Raw genomic sequence first — 17,153 nt, 5'->3', positions numbered from 1 at the left:
GTTTCAAAGCTCAGAGGAATAAATACATAGATAAGTGGATGGATTCTATTAAATCAAGAGGATAAGTTTTAATGACTCAAAACACATTTTCAAATCCCAGCAAAGTCCATAATGCTTTTTGCTAGATTCTTACCTTTTTTTTGAGGCTCTAAGTATGTTGGCTGCCAAGCCTGGTTTCCTAGACAAATGGAGTTTGTGGGGTTAAAGCTTAGAAAGGAAGAAACTCAAAGCTCTGGCTTGGGATGGTTCCTGGAGTTTGGGGTTGGTGGGGGGCAGTGGATAGTGAGTAGGATTGACCTTAGGTTTCAGGGATCAGAAAAAGGGGAAATTGGTGTCAGAATTCCTGGCTCAGGTAAGGTGGGAACAAGGGCAAGCCTGAAACACCAAGTCCAAGGAAATGGGTGGAGAGTAAGAACTAGATCTGAAGAGTGGGTGAGACAGGCAGAGGCTGAGTTCCATAAGACAGGAGTAGGCACAGATAAGGCAGAAGATGGGAGATACTTTGGAATTTCTTAGCCCAGCCCATGAATGAGAAACAAGCTGTAGAGGGTACCAAACTGGTTCAGACACTGAGGGGATTATTCTCTTGGAATAAATTCCTGAAGTACTGCTGCCTTCACTATAGTTTCATCTCTATGCCTGCATTATAGTTAAAATCATTTGTGTATGCATGCTCTTTAATATCTCCTCAATGGGCTATAGACTTCTTTGTTCAAGCTGCTGGCCCTATGAAAGATTTTGGCAAATATTATATATTCTGTCTGAAAGTAATTTCTTAATCCCTTAGCCTCTTCCTATCTGTCAACTATACCTGTGGAAGCAGTGACTTCCATGTAGGTAGGTCAAAACAGGGCTTCACATAGGTGTGGCAGGATGCATTCTTCCTTTACCCCAACTATGACGGAGAACAAAGCAAAAGGAGGCCCTCTAAATCATAACTCAGGATAGGAAGGGAATAAATATGTTTTAGCCTAATAATTACAGGAAATATGCTAGTGAGAGAGGTTAAATGCTGCACTGAGAAGTGCCTGATGGTATTTTGGGGACAGTCATGCTGTGACAGGACCATTGTGAAGGCTACCTCCACCTTAGCTCTTCCACATTCAGGCTCAGAATCTTCCCCTCCACCCAAGAATGGAACTGAGAGGAGTGGAGAATGACTAACTCTCCCACCAGATTCCAGATACGAAAGGAGGTAAAATCTGTAGAAGGTGGAGAAAAAAGGGAGAAAGAAGGGAAGGAGTTGAAAAAAAAAAGGTCTAGGCTCAAAGGTGGTGGTAGTCCTCCAGACTCTAAGACAAAGGCTTCTGTGGCCATGGACAGAGCTCAGGAACAAACTGACAAGTTGGATAGATCAGAGGAACCTGAGAGATCAGAGGAACTCCCTTATTACCACATTCAGGGGATTCTAGCTATATAGTGAGGAAAGTATTACTCAAAACTGGAGAAAGAGTACAACTACATTTCTTCCAAATCATTTTTACATTTCAATAAACACTTCAATAACAGAGTTGATGAAAGGGAAACTTTTAATTGACTCTAACTATATAATCATGGACCTAGAATGAGAAAAACAATGGCAGACCATCCAGGTGTGATACCATTTTACTGAGAGTCAAATATGGATAGAGATACCACCTAGATAACTTTAACTACTACATGAGCTCTATCTTGACCTAAAACTTAAGTCTGTATCTATTCAACAAACACTACAATACATAGACTGAAAAACAGAATCGTTTGGGTAGAAATCACTATAGTATCTCCCTATTTTTTTCATGGAAACATGGTTTGGGCCAGAATTCCAATCAATCAGCATCTTATCATCAATCATATTAAACGGAATTTGATACACTCACCTTCTCTAGGCAGCAAGAATCAGTGAAAACATTAAAAATTAAATATTAATTTATTTAGTTTACAGACATATAGATAGACAGCAGATACTAATGATATCAGTGTGGATTTATTTTGTGTCTGTTAGGAGGACAGGAAGATCTTTAACCTATGTGCCAAGCATCTTCAGCACTTGATAAAAGTAATCATTCAGAAGTCATTCATTTACACAGGAGTCCAGGAACTCATGAGCGCATGTAATACGGTGGATGTGGATGTGTGTGCATGTTTGCAGGTAAAAGAGGAAGTGAATGATCAATGCTTACTGGGGGAAGGCTAGACAGTTAAGCAGTGAGAAATCTGTTTTTAAAGGTCACTGCTGCAGGTTGAAAAGAAAATCAGAAAAGCTGAGGTCATTGTTTTAATCAGCCTCGGGCAAATTTCAAGGGTAGAATAAAAATCCACTAAACAGAACAGAAAACAACCAGCCATCTTAATTCTTCTACCAAATAATACTTAGACCCCTGGCCTCTGAGGGTTTAACATTTGTGGTTTCAGTCAGTCCCAAGCCACCCGCAGGGGAAAGACATGCTGTAATTTTGTAATTTTACTGAGGATTGCCATTGAGCCCATGATGGGAGGTTGGAAGGCAGGAGGGAATCACAGCACAACCAACCCAGCACCTTCCCTACCTCCACTCATGTTACAGACAGTGGTTTTGTTCTTTTACCACTAATGCTTGCCAAGCAATTAAAACAAAACAAAAAACATGTTTTCATGTCTACTTCTCTGAACTTTAACGATGACACAAGATACTAGATGATATTGATGAATTCAGGAATTTAAAAAACTGGTTTTGGGGAAAAGTCCTGTTGAAGGTCAAGGAAATGGGAGCTGATGTAAAGGAAATGGCCAAATTGTTTAAAAGCGTCCCTGACAATTAAGTAAAAAAATATAGCCTCCAACTATTGTTCACAGGATTTTAGGTCTTTTTAACCTCCTTTGAGCGAGTAAGCCTTGGTTTCATAACTGCTCTATCATACCTGAATCAAATGCTATGGCAAAATTATAAATTACTGGAAAAACTTAAATTCCAACAGTCACACTCACACACTGTAATCAGCATTAGGAAATGGGTATCAAATTTCGACACAATGTTGCTTCTCCAGTTGCCTCACATACATAATGTGAAAGTGAGATAGATCACGGCCTCACCTTCCAAACTACTAGATCCTTCTTCAGCCCTTCTTCATGCACGCTGCTGCTCCTGCTCTATAGTGAACAAGCTCCAATGATCCCTAGCCTTGCTCTTGAACACTTACTTATCTCAACAGAACTGAAGTAGACCACTGCCCCATGTGATGGCACATTTTTTGAGAGGTTCTGGTGCCGAATGCTCTCCTGAATGCTCTCCATGCGTTATCTTAAACAGTGATTAACTTCACTACAATGGAATGCTATTCAGTTAAGTTCCTCTTGGGTTTTCTGTGCTATGAAGCCATCATCATGTCCATCTTTAGTGGACCCTTTATAATATCCCTCCTAGTGGCTATTTCAAAGAGTTAACATTTCCCTGGTGTCCACAGCCCACTCCCAACTTTGAAACCACCTTGCTTAATTTTTTTTGAAAGATAAAGGCCATTCACTATGAGTTGCCTCATAGGACCGCTCCCCCTCACCCCTCAAATTTTCTGGATATCTTCATCTAACCTTTCTGTGTCTTTCCCAACCTAGAAGTTTTTCCTACGGTCAACCCTCCTCTTAGGCCTTTGTCCCCACTTCCTCTTGCTTCCTCCATATAAGACCCTCCCCATTCACCTGTCCAAGTATGCCCCACCCTTTAAGAACCTGTCTTCTGTCCCTCGAACCATTAACTTCTCTCTCCCATGGAGAAAATACTGAAGTTGACAGAACACCCCTGCCTCTGCAGGAACAGTAATACAGTTTTCCCTGCAGTCTATAGGTCTCATTTCTCCGTATTCAGTTCTCAAAACTAAACAAGTCTCTCCAGCTGGGAGGCCCAGGGCCACTTGGAACACTGCAGAACCCTTACAGAAAGCTAGAAATTTTGTGTAATATCTGGAAGTATTGCATTGCATTTGGTAGGTTAGGAAGAGGAAGCAAAATATCTTTACTGATCTCTGTCTCTTAGTGTCTTACAATTTGTTTGACTGCAGTCTTAACCATGGCAGAGAGGGAGCCCATTTGGGGTAACACTTCTCTCTCTCTCCCCCTGATCTCTCTCATCCAATCTACCACGAAGTCCTCAATATCTTCTGTTTTTTGCAATTGCACAATCTGCTCACTTGTCTCTCTGGCTCCTGCCTTGCCCAGCGTCAACACATTCTCTACACTGCAATCAGAATGACCTTCCTGGAGCACATGCCTGCTTAAAAACTTTCAGTGGCTTCTGAGTGCCTAAGAAACAAATCCAAGCTCCTTAGTGCATCATGACCTGGTCCCTGCCTGCCTTCCTTGTTTCTCCCTTCCCCTGTTCCATGCCAAGCTCCAGCAACGCCAACTAAGTGTTCACCAAATTCCTTAATTCTCTCCAGCTTCTGTGCCTTTGCCCTTCGCTCATTGCTCATTATTCTCCTCCACCTAGAAAAATCTCCTTCCTCAACTCTTCTATGTATTCTTCAGGGTGCTTCAAGGATCATCTTCCCACCAGTTCCAGGGGTCTTTTCTTCCCAGGTGTCCCAGGAGGTATCTCAGCATCCCTTTATCCAGGTACTTTTCATGTTGAACTGTTCTCATCTGATTCCTGTCTGTTTCACACATTGGACTATTAGCTCTTTATCAGGAACTGTATCTGATTTGCCTTTGTAGTCCCTCTGTTCAGCAGAGGGCCTGACACATGCACACATATAAATGTCTCTTGAACGAACAAATGAATAAATTATATTTTAAATGATAGAAATTGATATTTTTAACATTCAGTAGCTCAGTACTATTTATTTTCATGATGTTATATGATAGAGATGAATTTATACAAATTAAGGCCAAGAGGTAGATAGTATTAAACAGAAGTGGAGGATTCTGAATTAAATTAGACCATGGCTAACACTGTGAGGGTTAACTCTGTGTCAAGAGCTATTCTACTTATTTTTTATGTATGGACTCACTTGACCCTCAAAAGGAGCCCCATGTTATAGATGGAGAAACCTCTGAACGGACTAATGTAACAACCTGTCCCTGAGCAGCTGAGCTGGGATTTAACCCTGGCAGGGCCAGTGGCTTCAACCACCACACTGCGCTGCCTGCTGGGTGACCCTAATTGTACAAAAAGTGGTAGGTGGGGCATCTGCCTCACTCATCTATGTACTTGCCTCAAATCTTCTTTCTTTTCCCTACTTTATCTTGTAAACTCACAACTTTAGATATATACTGAGTCAAAAGCATCAAATGATATTTGAGAGTTTTTCTGGGTAGGCTTTAAAAACATGTATGTAGCCAACCCCTTGCCAGCTGCTACAAGGGAGTAACAATGTGGGACAGGTGGCAGGTTAAGTGTCAACTACAGGCGCTGTGTTTCCTTTAGAATTAATTTTCCTACCTCTTAAGGAGAGGGCTGTTTAAAGTTTTAATTCTTATTTGTGAGGTTGCAGGGTTTTTTTAAAGTTTATTTATTTATTTATAAAGTAATCTCTATATCCAAAGTAGTCTCGAACTCATGAACCCGAGATCAAGAGTCACGTGCTCTACTTACTGAGCCAGCCAGGCACTGTTGGTTGTGTGTATGTGTTTAATGACTTTCAAAGAAACACAACTGCTGAGTGAAACTGAACATTACAAAGATCCTGTAACACGCCTTTGCCATCATATAAGGCATTTGATAGCAAAGAAGTTAAAAAGATAAAAAGAAATGAGAGAAAGTGGGTGAGAGAGACTGGAGTCTGATTTTTTAAGCTAAAAGAAGGAACGTCTTTAAAAAGAGACTATATGTCTGGACAGGTAAAGTCAGGCAAATGTGAAAAGCTGAATAACTTTGCAACCTAAGTCTTCGAAATTTTTCTGCAGCAGATTTAAGAACAGAGAGAAAAGGAGGAGAGGCCTGATTCAACTTAGAGCATTTAAATGCTAGGTTTGTTTTTTGCTTGGTCTGTTTGATTTGATTTGATTTCATCTTCATTTCTGGTGCTTAGTGCTATATGTGCTGGGGCAGGGGGAGGTGTGTTGTTCTGGGGCAGTGGCTGGTGTACAGGAACAAAAACGGGAAGAAAAGGGATTTTAGTTCCCTGGGGCTTAAACACAAGTTCCTACTGCTTCAAAAAGGTACCAAGTCACAAGAATTTCTCTACCCTATGGGCAAGCCATAGAAACACAAATGACAGTGGAAACGGGGTAAGAGTAGGAAATAATTTGTCTTGAGCTATCCAAGAGGGAACTTGGTGGTGGTAGGGAAAATCAGCAAGACAGAGTCACCTTGAAACTATGCCTCCAGCTCCAAGAGTTCCCATGATTTTTTGATTTGTAAACAGTGTTCTGCAGAATGCATGAATATTTCCAGAACTCGTGACTATTTTATTTTCTTCACCTCCAGTCCTTCGAATGTTCCTTTAATAATGGATTAGAGCTTATCTGCATCCTGGCCAGTTTTATAAAACCAAATAATTGCTGAGCTGGGAAGCAGGTTTATCTGCACTAAAAAAAAATTTTTTTAAAGAGAAATTCTGCCACCGTCTGGACAGAAACCCAAAGATCTATTTCTTGGAGACCACCATGGAATACCATTTTAAGCAACTGCCCCTGAAAATAAACGTTTAAAAATGAGGCAGGGAGGGAGAGTCACAGTTGTTTTGGATAGCATAGACATCGCCTGTGGGGGAAAAAATCATTGAAAAATACTAAATTGCCTCTAAGGAATTTTTAACCAAAGAATAGGGTTTCAGAGCACATTAGAGAAAAACCCTCCAGTGTTTACCTTGTAATCTTTCCAAAATCACTTTACAGCTTACATTTCTGCTTTCTAATCAGCAAAGCCCAAGTAAAGATTTCTCACACGATCTCAGCTGTGGCTGTTTTCATACACTTACCTTTTAAACTTTTATTGGTTTAAAAAAATCCATATTTGCATTAAATGCAAATATATATATGTGCATTGGTTTTTAACTAGAACATGAGGGCAGAGTGGGATTTCACCCATAGTTGAGAGATATTAGCCATAAGAGCACAAACGGACAGCTTGTTTCTAAAGCTCTCCTGATCTCATCCACTGGGTATGGAGTACTTAATATCATGTAAATGAAACTCTCAAAAATGCAGAGATGTGATAATTACCAGTACTAAAGCTGGGCAAATCAAAACACATGATATGCCATTTTTATAAATAACCAGAGAGAGGAAGGAGGAAGACACTGCGTACCATACCTGGTTTTAACAACAGGGTTTAGATGCTTCTGATCTTGGAGGACCTTGGCCAGCTGTTTTTGCAGAAACAAAACCTTCCCGTGGGCTCCTTTAATAAATGGGTGGTCGAGGAGATGTGTGACAGAAGGCCGCTTTTCAAAATCCTTAATAAGACACCTGTTTGCAAAAATCAACAAACAATTCAAAGTTCAATCTTAGATACCTGGTTCCCCTGTGAATATGAAAGAGAGGAGGCAAAAAGCTCATTTATAAAACCTGATCACTAAACTTACACACCTCTTTATTCATACATACCAGAGGGTAAAAATAATAATAATAATAATTCTTTGCTGGCCAAATTAATCAGTACGTCAGAAATCTATTTTAGTTTGGGTATGTTGAAAACACAGTAAATTTTTGCCACCAATTGAATGTGAAGTACTCAAAACACTGAAAAAATAGACTGATCAGACTGAATTTTCTATCTTTCACTACAGAAAAATGTTTACAATGGAGTCAAGTTGATTAGTCTATATATCTTGGAAACATATAAAATTATATACTGTCACTCAAATAAAATCCTAATATATAAAATGTCCACTATTTGACGGTAGGGAAAAATGCATTCAGGAGTTTGCAAGGAAAGAAACTAATCATAAAGAAACCTTCACAAAGAAACTCTAACACCTTGATTTCTAATGTTTTCTGAAGCAGAAAAACCTCAGAACAGGAAGTGACTACAATATAATTCAGATGAACTGGAACGGAATTATGCAAACAGGGAACAAAAAGTCCATTGAAAATGGTAAAAACTGGGTTGCATTTAAACGCCTCTGTGGTTAATTGGTTAAAACCACACCGGTGTAACCACTTTCCGTTTCAGATTCAAATGCCCTTTTCAAAGAAAACAATGATTTAGTACATTTTGCTGTATGCCCTATGTTATCCAAGATGATTCTGATAAAAGGAAATTTCTAGTGAAATTGAATCTGATGAATACCCCTCCAATTACCATTGCATTTCCATTCTAAGTAGCTGCCCCTGATAGGAGAAAGAAATTTCAACAACTGCCCTTTTAAGCTATCAGCCTTTAGCTCACTTTGGAGGCTTAGGATAAATGCTATTCTGCCCACTCTGTAAAACAAATGTTTCCAGTTTTCCCAATAGTGACATGCCAGCAACATCTAAAAGACAACATATTTTAAATAATGAAATGCACTCACAAAAGGTAAAAACAAACAACAGCCTCACCTTGAACATCTTTTCAAACATTTAAGCAGAGTTCTTAAAACAATCTTTAACCGTTGGATTTACAAAATGGCTTTAACCTTTGCAGTTTACATTTCAAGCCACTTCCACATCCCTCACCTCTTAGTCCTGAAAAGATATTCAGTAAATTTCCCAATCAGTTTTAGAATTCATGCAAGGGATTTCCTACCTATTGGAAGTGGAGCTTTCAGTAGAAAAGCCAAAAGAACCTAGATTATCTCCATTCTGCTGCCTGCGCGACTATAAATACCACCCCCACCTTGTCATGGGAAGAAATCAATCATTTGACTTTTATGGGTTCAGGGGACTTTTGTATCATCTATTATTTTTCCTACCAAAAATAAAAGAAATCAGCGCACATTCTTAAAAAAATACTATGTTCATGTCTTTATATTAGCAGTCTTCCCTGGATTCCATGTATATTCATCTCTATATGTATATGTGACTACTGGAGGAAAATAAATGTGGTTTCCCTAAGCACCCAGAAAATAAAGAACCTCCTGGTAGTTGTATGGTGAGTAGTACAGGTGTAGGGGCCCCATCCTCTTGGCTTGAGGGATGGTATAGGAAAACTCGAAAACGCAAACAGTCTGTATCCTCTGAGAGTTCCTACTGCAGATGCACAGGGTGGCTTTACATACCCCCTACGGCCCCAGAGGACAGGCGTAGAATGGAATTCCAGGAATCAAGCCTGCCCAGTAATCTGGGGCAGGTCACACTACATCTTTCCTGCATTGAGCAAAAGTACTAGGGCAACCCTCAACTGCCTGTTGTCTAGTGCCAACACTTCAAATGAGTAAACTCGGGGCTGAGACTGAAGATGGGAGCCACGTCCATTAATAGAAAATTCATAGCAGGGGCACCTGGGTGGCTCAGTCGTTAAGCGCCTGCCTTCGGCTCAGGTCACGATTCCAGGGTCCTGGGATCCAGCCCGGCATCGCATCGTGCTCCCTGCTCAGCAGGGAGTCTGCTTCCCCCCTCCCACTCCCCCTGCTTGTGTTCCCTCTCTCCCTGTCTCTCTCTCTCTGCCAAGTAAATAAATAAAATCTTTAGGAAAAAAAAAGAAAATTCATAGCAAGTGAATGTGAAATTGGGATTTAACTGCCTCTACTTTCCTCCACAGGATAGAGGCCTTGGGACAGTGTTCCAGATGCAGCCTAGAAATAAGGTCCTTCTGGTACTTCAATAAGTACAGCTCTTTGGATAGGATCTGACAGAGGCCAAGAAACCCATACTCCAGTTTTATGAAAACAGGTCTCTACTGGAGTCTGGGTATGTAATTAAAGGTGTTATAACTTGTTTCATAATTTCAGCATCCAGTGGGGGAGAAAGGCTGCCAACAAGTGTGCCAGATCATTTGGTATTTTGGACAGGAGCTCACTCTATATCACAGGGGGAGTAAGACATGGCAACTAAATCATGAAGTGAGATAATAAGACAAGGAAGAAACTAACGAGTGAATCTGTTGTCTCTTGAAGATCCCCCAAATGAAGATAGTAGATATTCTATTCTGTGAAAGCAGTGATCAAAAGGATTTGTTAGTTCTCTCAGTAAGACCTGAGTGGGCTGAATGTCATATCATTGGATCAGCAAAACTGAAAATGAGTGTATATGGGAAGAATGCTAAACAGAGTTGTGATATATCCAGCTGCACTGGAGGATTTTTAGGAGAAGGGCATAAAGACCTTGAGGTATAGCCTTATTCTACAACACTTCTGCGTACTTTTTTCTCATGGGGAGCAAACAGCCAAACTGAAATGGAATTACTATTTCACTGATAGAGGATAGTACTACCTTAGGAAGAGACATGGCTGAAAGTCATGCATTATTAGACTCCAGGTCATTCGAATATCATTTCATTTGTTCAGCAAACATTTATTACACAGCCAGAATTAGCCAAAATAAATTAATTCATAAAGAATCAAGACCCTTTTTCTAGAGGATCTCCAATCTAATTGGAAAGATGGAAGGACAAGAGGAACAAAGGAAACAGCAAAAGCCAGTGTTTGCTTCTATATTCAGAATAAGAAATAATCACACAAAAGCATAGGGTTTTGGAGCTAAGGGGCTGAGATTTTCTATTCTTTTTTTAAGTTAATATATAATGCATTATTTGTTTCAGAGGTACAGGTCTGTGATTCATCGGCCTTATACAATACACAGCGCTCACCACAACACAGACCCTCCCCAATGTCCATCACTCAGACGAGATTTTCTATTCTAACCCCACCTTTCACGAGGTGAGGGAGTTCAGGCCAATTCTCTGACTCCCATGGGAGAATCCTTCCTCCTCTGCACTGTATTGTTTAAAATGGCACAGATGGAACAGCACAGAACAGTGGGTGGGGCAGGGAGCTTCAGTCAGGGAAGCCTGAGTGGGGAAGGTGAGAAGTGAGTCAGGCTTGAGAGGAAGCTCCAGTCAGAGAAGCCTTAGTGGGGGGAGGTGAGAAGTGAGGCAGGTATGAGAGGAAGCTCCAGTCAGAGAAGCCTTAGTGGGGGGAGGTGAGAAGTGAGGCAGGCATGAGAGGATATTTTGGGACTAAACTGAACTCAGTTGGTGGAGAAGGGTTAGAAGACATTTCAAAGTTGGGAAACTGGATGGGCCAGGCAAGAAGCCAGACTGGGTGAGACAGGAACTCAGAAGGCCACCAGAACGTTCCCCTGTGCCTCCTAAGCTGCCTTCTTTGAAAGCCTAGCAATAAGTCTTTGCTTTAGTCCCTTTTCCAACTTTAACTAGGGTATATTCTTTATTGCTTAAGACTCCAAACTCATACTGTTTACATTTGTCGGCTTGTCATTTCTGTCTTATTCTCCTTCCAGGCAGGGATTTAGTGGATTAAGATAGAATCGACTGCTGGGGTCTGTAAGAACACCTGACAGCCTCCATGTCCTTTATGAAAACATGATAGAATCCTCCAACCTGACTTGGAGAACAAACACTGGAAACTAAGGAGTCATAATATGCTTATTCATTTCAGGATTGGTTTTTAAACCAGGAACTGCAAATTCCAGATGCGGAATATTTTCTCCTAGCCACGGATTGAGCAGTTTTTATAAGGGAAATGTGAGGTGAGCTGGGTGAAACGCTAGACACATAACACATCCCACTGAAAAATGAAACTAGTGTTGCGGTCAAAAAGGTTTGGGAAACATTGGTGATTGTCTAACCAAGTAAATCTGGAGTTTTATAACGTACACGAGCATATTAAATGTTCTTAGAATTTCTGGGGTAAAGAAAACAGCTTGATCTTTCCAAACTGACTTGTCCACTAGCTCTTTTTTGTGTCAATGAAACCACGGCCCTGCAAATGACATCCCTGTTGTGAGAAATCAGTACTAGACCCTCACAATGGGTGGCAGAGTCCTCATCCCAGCTGACTGAGGGGAGACAAATCCCCTGATTATCAACAGCACATTTGAGACACCTGTAGGCTGCTGTTTCTGTAGAAGTCAGTGTCTCAAGATGAGGAAATACATTCCCCAGGTGCAGTTCTTCCCAGAGTCCTTAACCCTGGAAAACATTAACAAGGGTTAGATTTAGGGATACCACTTTCTTCCAAAATCAGAAGTAATTCTTTCACTCCCAGATGGTTTTTAATCATTTTTAAAAATCTGGATTTAGGTGTAGTTATCTCTGTGTAAGAAAATTAAAAAATTTAAAACTACCATGAGATATATTTCCTGGATTTATAAGGCCATAGTGGGTGGTTTGAATAGGATAGAAAAGTCCACCAGAAGCAAATTCTAGTCTTGAAGGAAATAAATCCATTATCTAATTTGAAATTCTAGTACCTTCCATCATACTTCCTTGGCTGAAGATTAATTCTCAGCATTCATTAGTGTCACCACATTAAACACAGGTTGTGGCAGCCATTTTCTGTGATCTTCTGGCCTAGCTTCTGCCAGAGACAGGCAAAAAGAAGACATTTCTTAGCAAGAAACAAGGTCAGACTTGTGCATTGCACTCTGGAGCCGGCACAGCCTGTGTTCTTTCCGTTCCCAAACGAAAACCCTGTCGAGACACAGCTGCCTTGTCACTGCAAACTGCCATTTCATAACCAAAAAATCAGATGCCTGCAAGAGGAAACTATCAAGAGTCATTGGCAGATGTTTAAATGAATAAAACACACTTGATAAAGAGCAGCTGAAAAGTCAAAAACTAAAAATACTGGTGAACTGGGTGGGAAAAGCAGGAGGGTAAGCAATATTATTCCACGCAAAACTAGATCAAAACTTGGGATTTATGTCTCTTCGCATTTCTTTTTTAATATTCTGTATTTTATACTTTCTGCTATTTTCTTGTGGGTTTAGACTGTGAAGTGTTTGCATTGGTACAGAATATCTAAACATTTTTGATCTGAGCAAACATTTGCCTGCCCCGTGATGCATCATGCTGCCCTGCGGTTCCTATCGTCCTCAGACAGAAGCCTGAGTGACAAAGAGGCCTCTGCATCAAAAGGAGAAAATCCTCTAGGGGATATACTAATTATAGGTTAAATACTGGAGCCCATGGTGCTCTGTCTTGGAAGGAAATTTCCATTCTGGAAGACAGGACTATGACAAACACAGGCATTCTCCCAAGATGACTAATGCCTCAAAAGAAGGCAGGCTAAGAAACTTGACGATGCATATGTTATTTTAGTGAAACACCACCTCTCCATTTGGTGGAATATTTAACAGTTTTCATGAAGTTGACAAATATCGCACGTGGTAGGTTTTAAAGTCTTGGTGGCAAGACTGGAATGGTACATTAACTTCACACTTGGGGTAAGAAAGTGGGTTCCTAACCTGAAACAGGTAAGTGGGAACCAGAATTGTCTTCACTTTAGTCAGTGAGGGAGGTCTGTGGCTATTAATCCGAGAAAAATAGTATTTGCTTAAAGGAAAAAAGCCCTGAGAAGGTAGGACAGAGGGTTTTAGAACAGGAAGCTTTTGAGATGGGTAACAGGTACAGATTACGCATGGCAAAGTCAGAGAGAGACGGCAGGCTACAGGACAACAGGGCAGCTGCCACCTTGCCTGAGATACCGGGGCAAGGAGAACCCAGATGCAGGCTTAGAAAGTTAGCAAGTCAGCCCAAGCTTCAGACAAAGCAAGCAGCACCAAAGGTCCAGAGTGAACTCAGGAGAACCCAGGAAGGAAACAGAAGGGGAAAAACATTGCATTTCCTGGAACCTGAGGCTAAAGACAGAGAAGAAACAACTTTTCTCACCCAGAGAAAGCTCAAAGGTGAAGAGGGCAACCAGAGAAAAAGCGTAGGGTGGTTGGAAGCCAAAACACAATCCTCAAGTACGGCTTGTCTGGGGGACTAGCTGGGAGTCACAGCTGGGAGGGATGGAGGGAGGACAATATATACTATGGACAGCGGGCAGAATTAGTCTAAGAGGAGGAAAAAGGAGTAAAAGTGCCAAGAAAAGAGGTAAAGTGAGGAGAAGGGCCAAGTGGAACCAGGCCAAAGCCAAAGATCAAGTCCAGATGGAGTTCAGGGCACACAAAGGCTGTCCACAGGGAAGCCAATGGAATGTGTGACAGCAGAAGTGGCGGTTCAATTATAGTCGTTACTGACGTTCCTTCTGTGTAATCCGTGCTTCTGAAGTATCATGTGGCAGCTGCAGAAGAGCGATGAGCATGAGCTCCACTGGACAGGCCATTAGCCAAGGAAGGTCCCAATACTTGTGTCCTACAACTAAGGCAGTCTTAAGAACCGGAACCAATGGCCCCAAGTCACCACCTTCCTGCTCTTGTTTTGTTTCATTCTTCCTTGGGTGGGAAAAGCACTTTGCAATTAAATATTTTTCCAGGCAACTCCAGCCATGTAGTTCAGTCAGGGTGCCTCCAAAAAAATGGACTGTCACATCACTGCACAGCCCAGTGACTAGTTTATTGGACTCTTAATCTGTTCAAATCCCACCCTCTGCTTCAAAGGGTTGGGGAAGGCATCTCTGGGTGATGTGGATCCTGGGACGGGTCTACCTTTCAGGCTGCAGTGCTGCCGGTTCTCAAGGGTCTGGGTATTCGCTGCTCCTGTAGGTGCAACTGAGTCTCCCCTACGGCAGCCACACCACTGCCTTGGGGCCTCTGTGAGGGGCTGAGGTTGGCCACAGGGCAGCCCTAGACACAGCCAGCAAACCAGGCACAGGCTTTCATTTCCTTTAAAGGGCTTTGCTTCAGGTGAAAATTAAAGAAATATTTGCTTGAAGCGCTCCAGGCAGATGAGGAGTAATCAAAGAGGGAAGTGATGGCTGAATTCAGATGGAAGTGGTTATGGAAAATGTGGGTGAGTCAGGGCAAAATAATCTAGGTGTTGGCAAGTCCATTTAAAAAGATATTAATCTTTATGTTTATTATTATTATAATATACATTCACACAGCAGATGATATATAGTTATATATTAAATATTATCAATCTTAAATATTTAAAATAATATGTTGATTTATTTAAATAATGATGTCCTTAATCTCCAAACCATTATTCTCCCAAGCATGGCATATGTACTCACTCATTTTAAAAAAATCTTTGGTGCCTAGTGTTGAGGCGGTAACATACAAAGGCCAAAAGCCAGACATGGAGGTCAAACTTAAGTGTACTTCTTATAGATATGTGTTGATATGCAAGTTAATCAAATGCTCTGAGCCTCAGTGTCTTCATCTGTAAAGCAGTAATAATGTCATCACGGGGAGTAAATGAGATAATCCATGGACAGCACCTAGCACACAGTGAGCATTCAATAAACGCCAGCTATACATGCCAGCCACTGGGGTGCTGGGGATACAGTAAGTCAGTCCACTGAGGAAGACAGCTATGCATGCCCAATTCCAAGCAGCATAAGTGCTATAAAAATAAATGTTTATGTGCAATGGCTCCTTGAGTTACACTTGAATACTGTGTCCATAAATTAGCTACTTTTTTCATTGCAATTCCCACCACTGTAGACAAAACTCTTGTCTGATAGATGTCCTGATCAGAACTTACAAAGTTCTGGGGTAAGAGGGGACTTTGAGGGTCTGACAATTCAGCAAAAGCAAAGAACTCTGGCATTTTCAAGTTCAAGCCCTTAGGCACTCTTGTTTTTGAATGTCTGGCTAATTTCTTTGATTCAAAAATCAATTTCCATTTTGACAAACAGTTATGGTCTGCTTCTTAGTCCAGGCTTAAATGCTGGGGGATATATGAATTCTAATCCTTCCCTTGATCCTATTTGCTACCCTGCCCAGAATTAAATCCATAATTCCCATTTGTATGCATTTTTTTCCCTACAAGGGGAAGCAATGGACAGTACCTAGCCATCCCCTATGAGAAATGAACAACCAGTTCTATAGTGCATGACTATTACAAGTTCAGGACTACCCAGGCCTGGAGTGGAAGAGTGCAAAACAAACAAAAGATATTATACGCCTCCATAAGAAATGTATTTTCCAGGGTAATAGCAAACTCACATATATGAAATATTTAGTGAATGAGGTGGAATTGAGCTCACTGATTCATTCACACTTACTAGGTATTTACTGTTAATGGTGCTCCACCAAGTGCTCATGGGGAAAAGATGCCTAGGTGCTAGTTTTTACGGAATTTATAAACAAGTAGTAAAATAGACATGAACATAAATAGTAATAGTTAAAGGCTGAGAAGTGTAAGCGCTAGAGTAGCGCAAACAAAGTAAACAACTCTAGCTAGAAGAACAAGTGTTTCACATGAGAAATGACTCTTGGGGCTTTAAGGTGAAAGGGATACTGACAGAAGCGTAGGAGAGGGGCATTCCAGTGGATGGTACAGTAGGAATAAGCCCACTGGTAAAATGCACGTCTCATATGGGAACAAAGTAGGACAGAATAATGCAGTTATAATAGAGATGAGGGGTGAGAATCTGGCCAGGAACATCTTATCCAGACCCTAGGCCATGCTGGTAAACTTAGGTTTTCTTTCTTAGCCACACTGAACTGGCTTTTTTGAGCAGGGAGATAACACAATTAGATCTTTGCTTTAGAAAATGAACAGGAACCACATTATAGAGTAAATCAGAGGGAAGAAAAGAGGGGAGCCCTTTAGGAAGCATTCAGTCTGAATTAAGGAAATGGGAAGGGAAAAGTGTTGACTGTAGCTGTGAAACTTAAAGACAAGTCAGGAATGCATGAAGAAAAAAGAAGGGGCCAGTGGAATCTTCCGGCCAACTTAAATTTAAATTTACAGGATGTACCTGCAGCTAAACCTTGATCACCATAATAATGAAGGTAAACTTCATTGCCCAAATGTAATCTCTCTTAGAGGAACCCAGATCTTTACATTACTGATTCAATGGTCTCTTTTTACTTTTCATTCTACTCAACCTCTCTGTCCCAGCTGTTACTGATAGCCACTGTTGACCTGCCCCACCGACTCCAAACATTCTCTTTCTGTGCCTGAAGTGATGCCACAGCTCTTAACCATTCTCTTACTTCTCTGACCACTGTTGGTCATTTATCTTCACTACCACATAGAATAAGATGACAAGGGAGAGGAGACAGGGTATGCAAAGACAAGGCAATGACAAAAAGGAACAGAAATAAAATGACAGCATGTTTGCCCACAGGCTTGGAATTTGCTGAACAAACAGACTTTGCCCAGTGGATCAAATAAACTGAACTAGGTAATATGGAGAGGATTTGCATCCTTTGGAGATGGACATCCTTCTTCTTCTAGATTCACAATCTCAGGCAAGTCT

General features: G+C 41.1%; 1 protein-coding gene across 1 annotated transcript in view; it reads right to left on the bottom strand.

The window, feature by feature from the left end:
- MYO3B (myosin IIIB) overlaps positions 1-17,153 on the bottom strand; it is a 368,137-nt gene that overhangs the window by 217,330 nt on the left and 133,654 nt on the right. Inside the window, exon 9 of the mRNA XM_034642243.1 lies at positions 7,207-7,362. Coding sequence (XP_034498134.1) covers positions 7,207-7,362 — 156 coding nt within the window. The remainder of the gene's footprint in view (positions 1-7,206; positions 7,363-17,153) is intronic.

This window comes from Ailuropoda melanoleuca, chromosome 2 (assembly GCF_002007445.2).
Source record: "Ailuropoda melanoleuca isolate Jingjing chromosome 2, ASM200744v2, whole genome shotgun sequence".
Lineage (NCBI taxonomy): Eukaryota > Metazoa > Chordata > Mammalia > Carnivora > Ursidae > Ailuropoda > Ailuropoda melanoleuca.
Note: the sequence above shows the minus strand (reverse complement) of the source record. Positions and strands in the feature narration are given on the sequence as shown.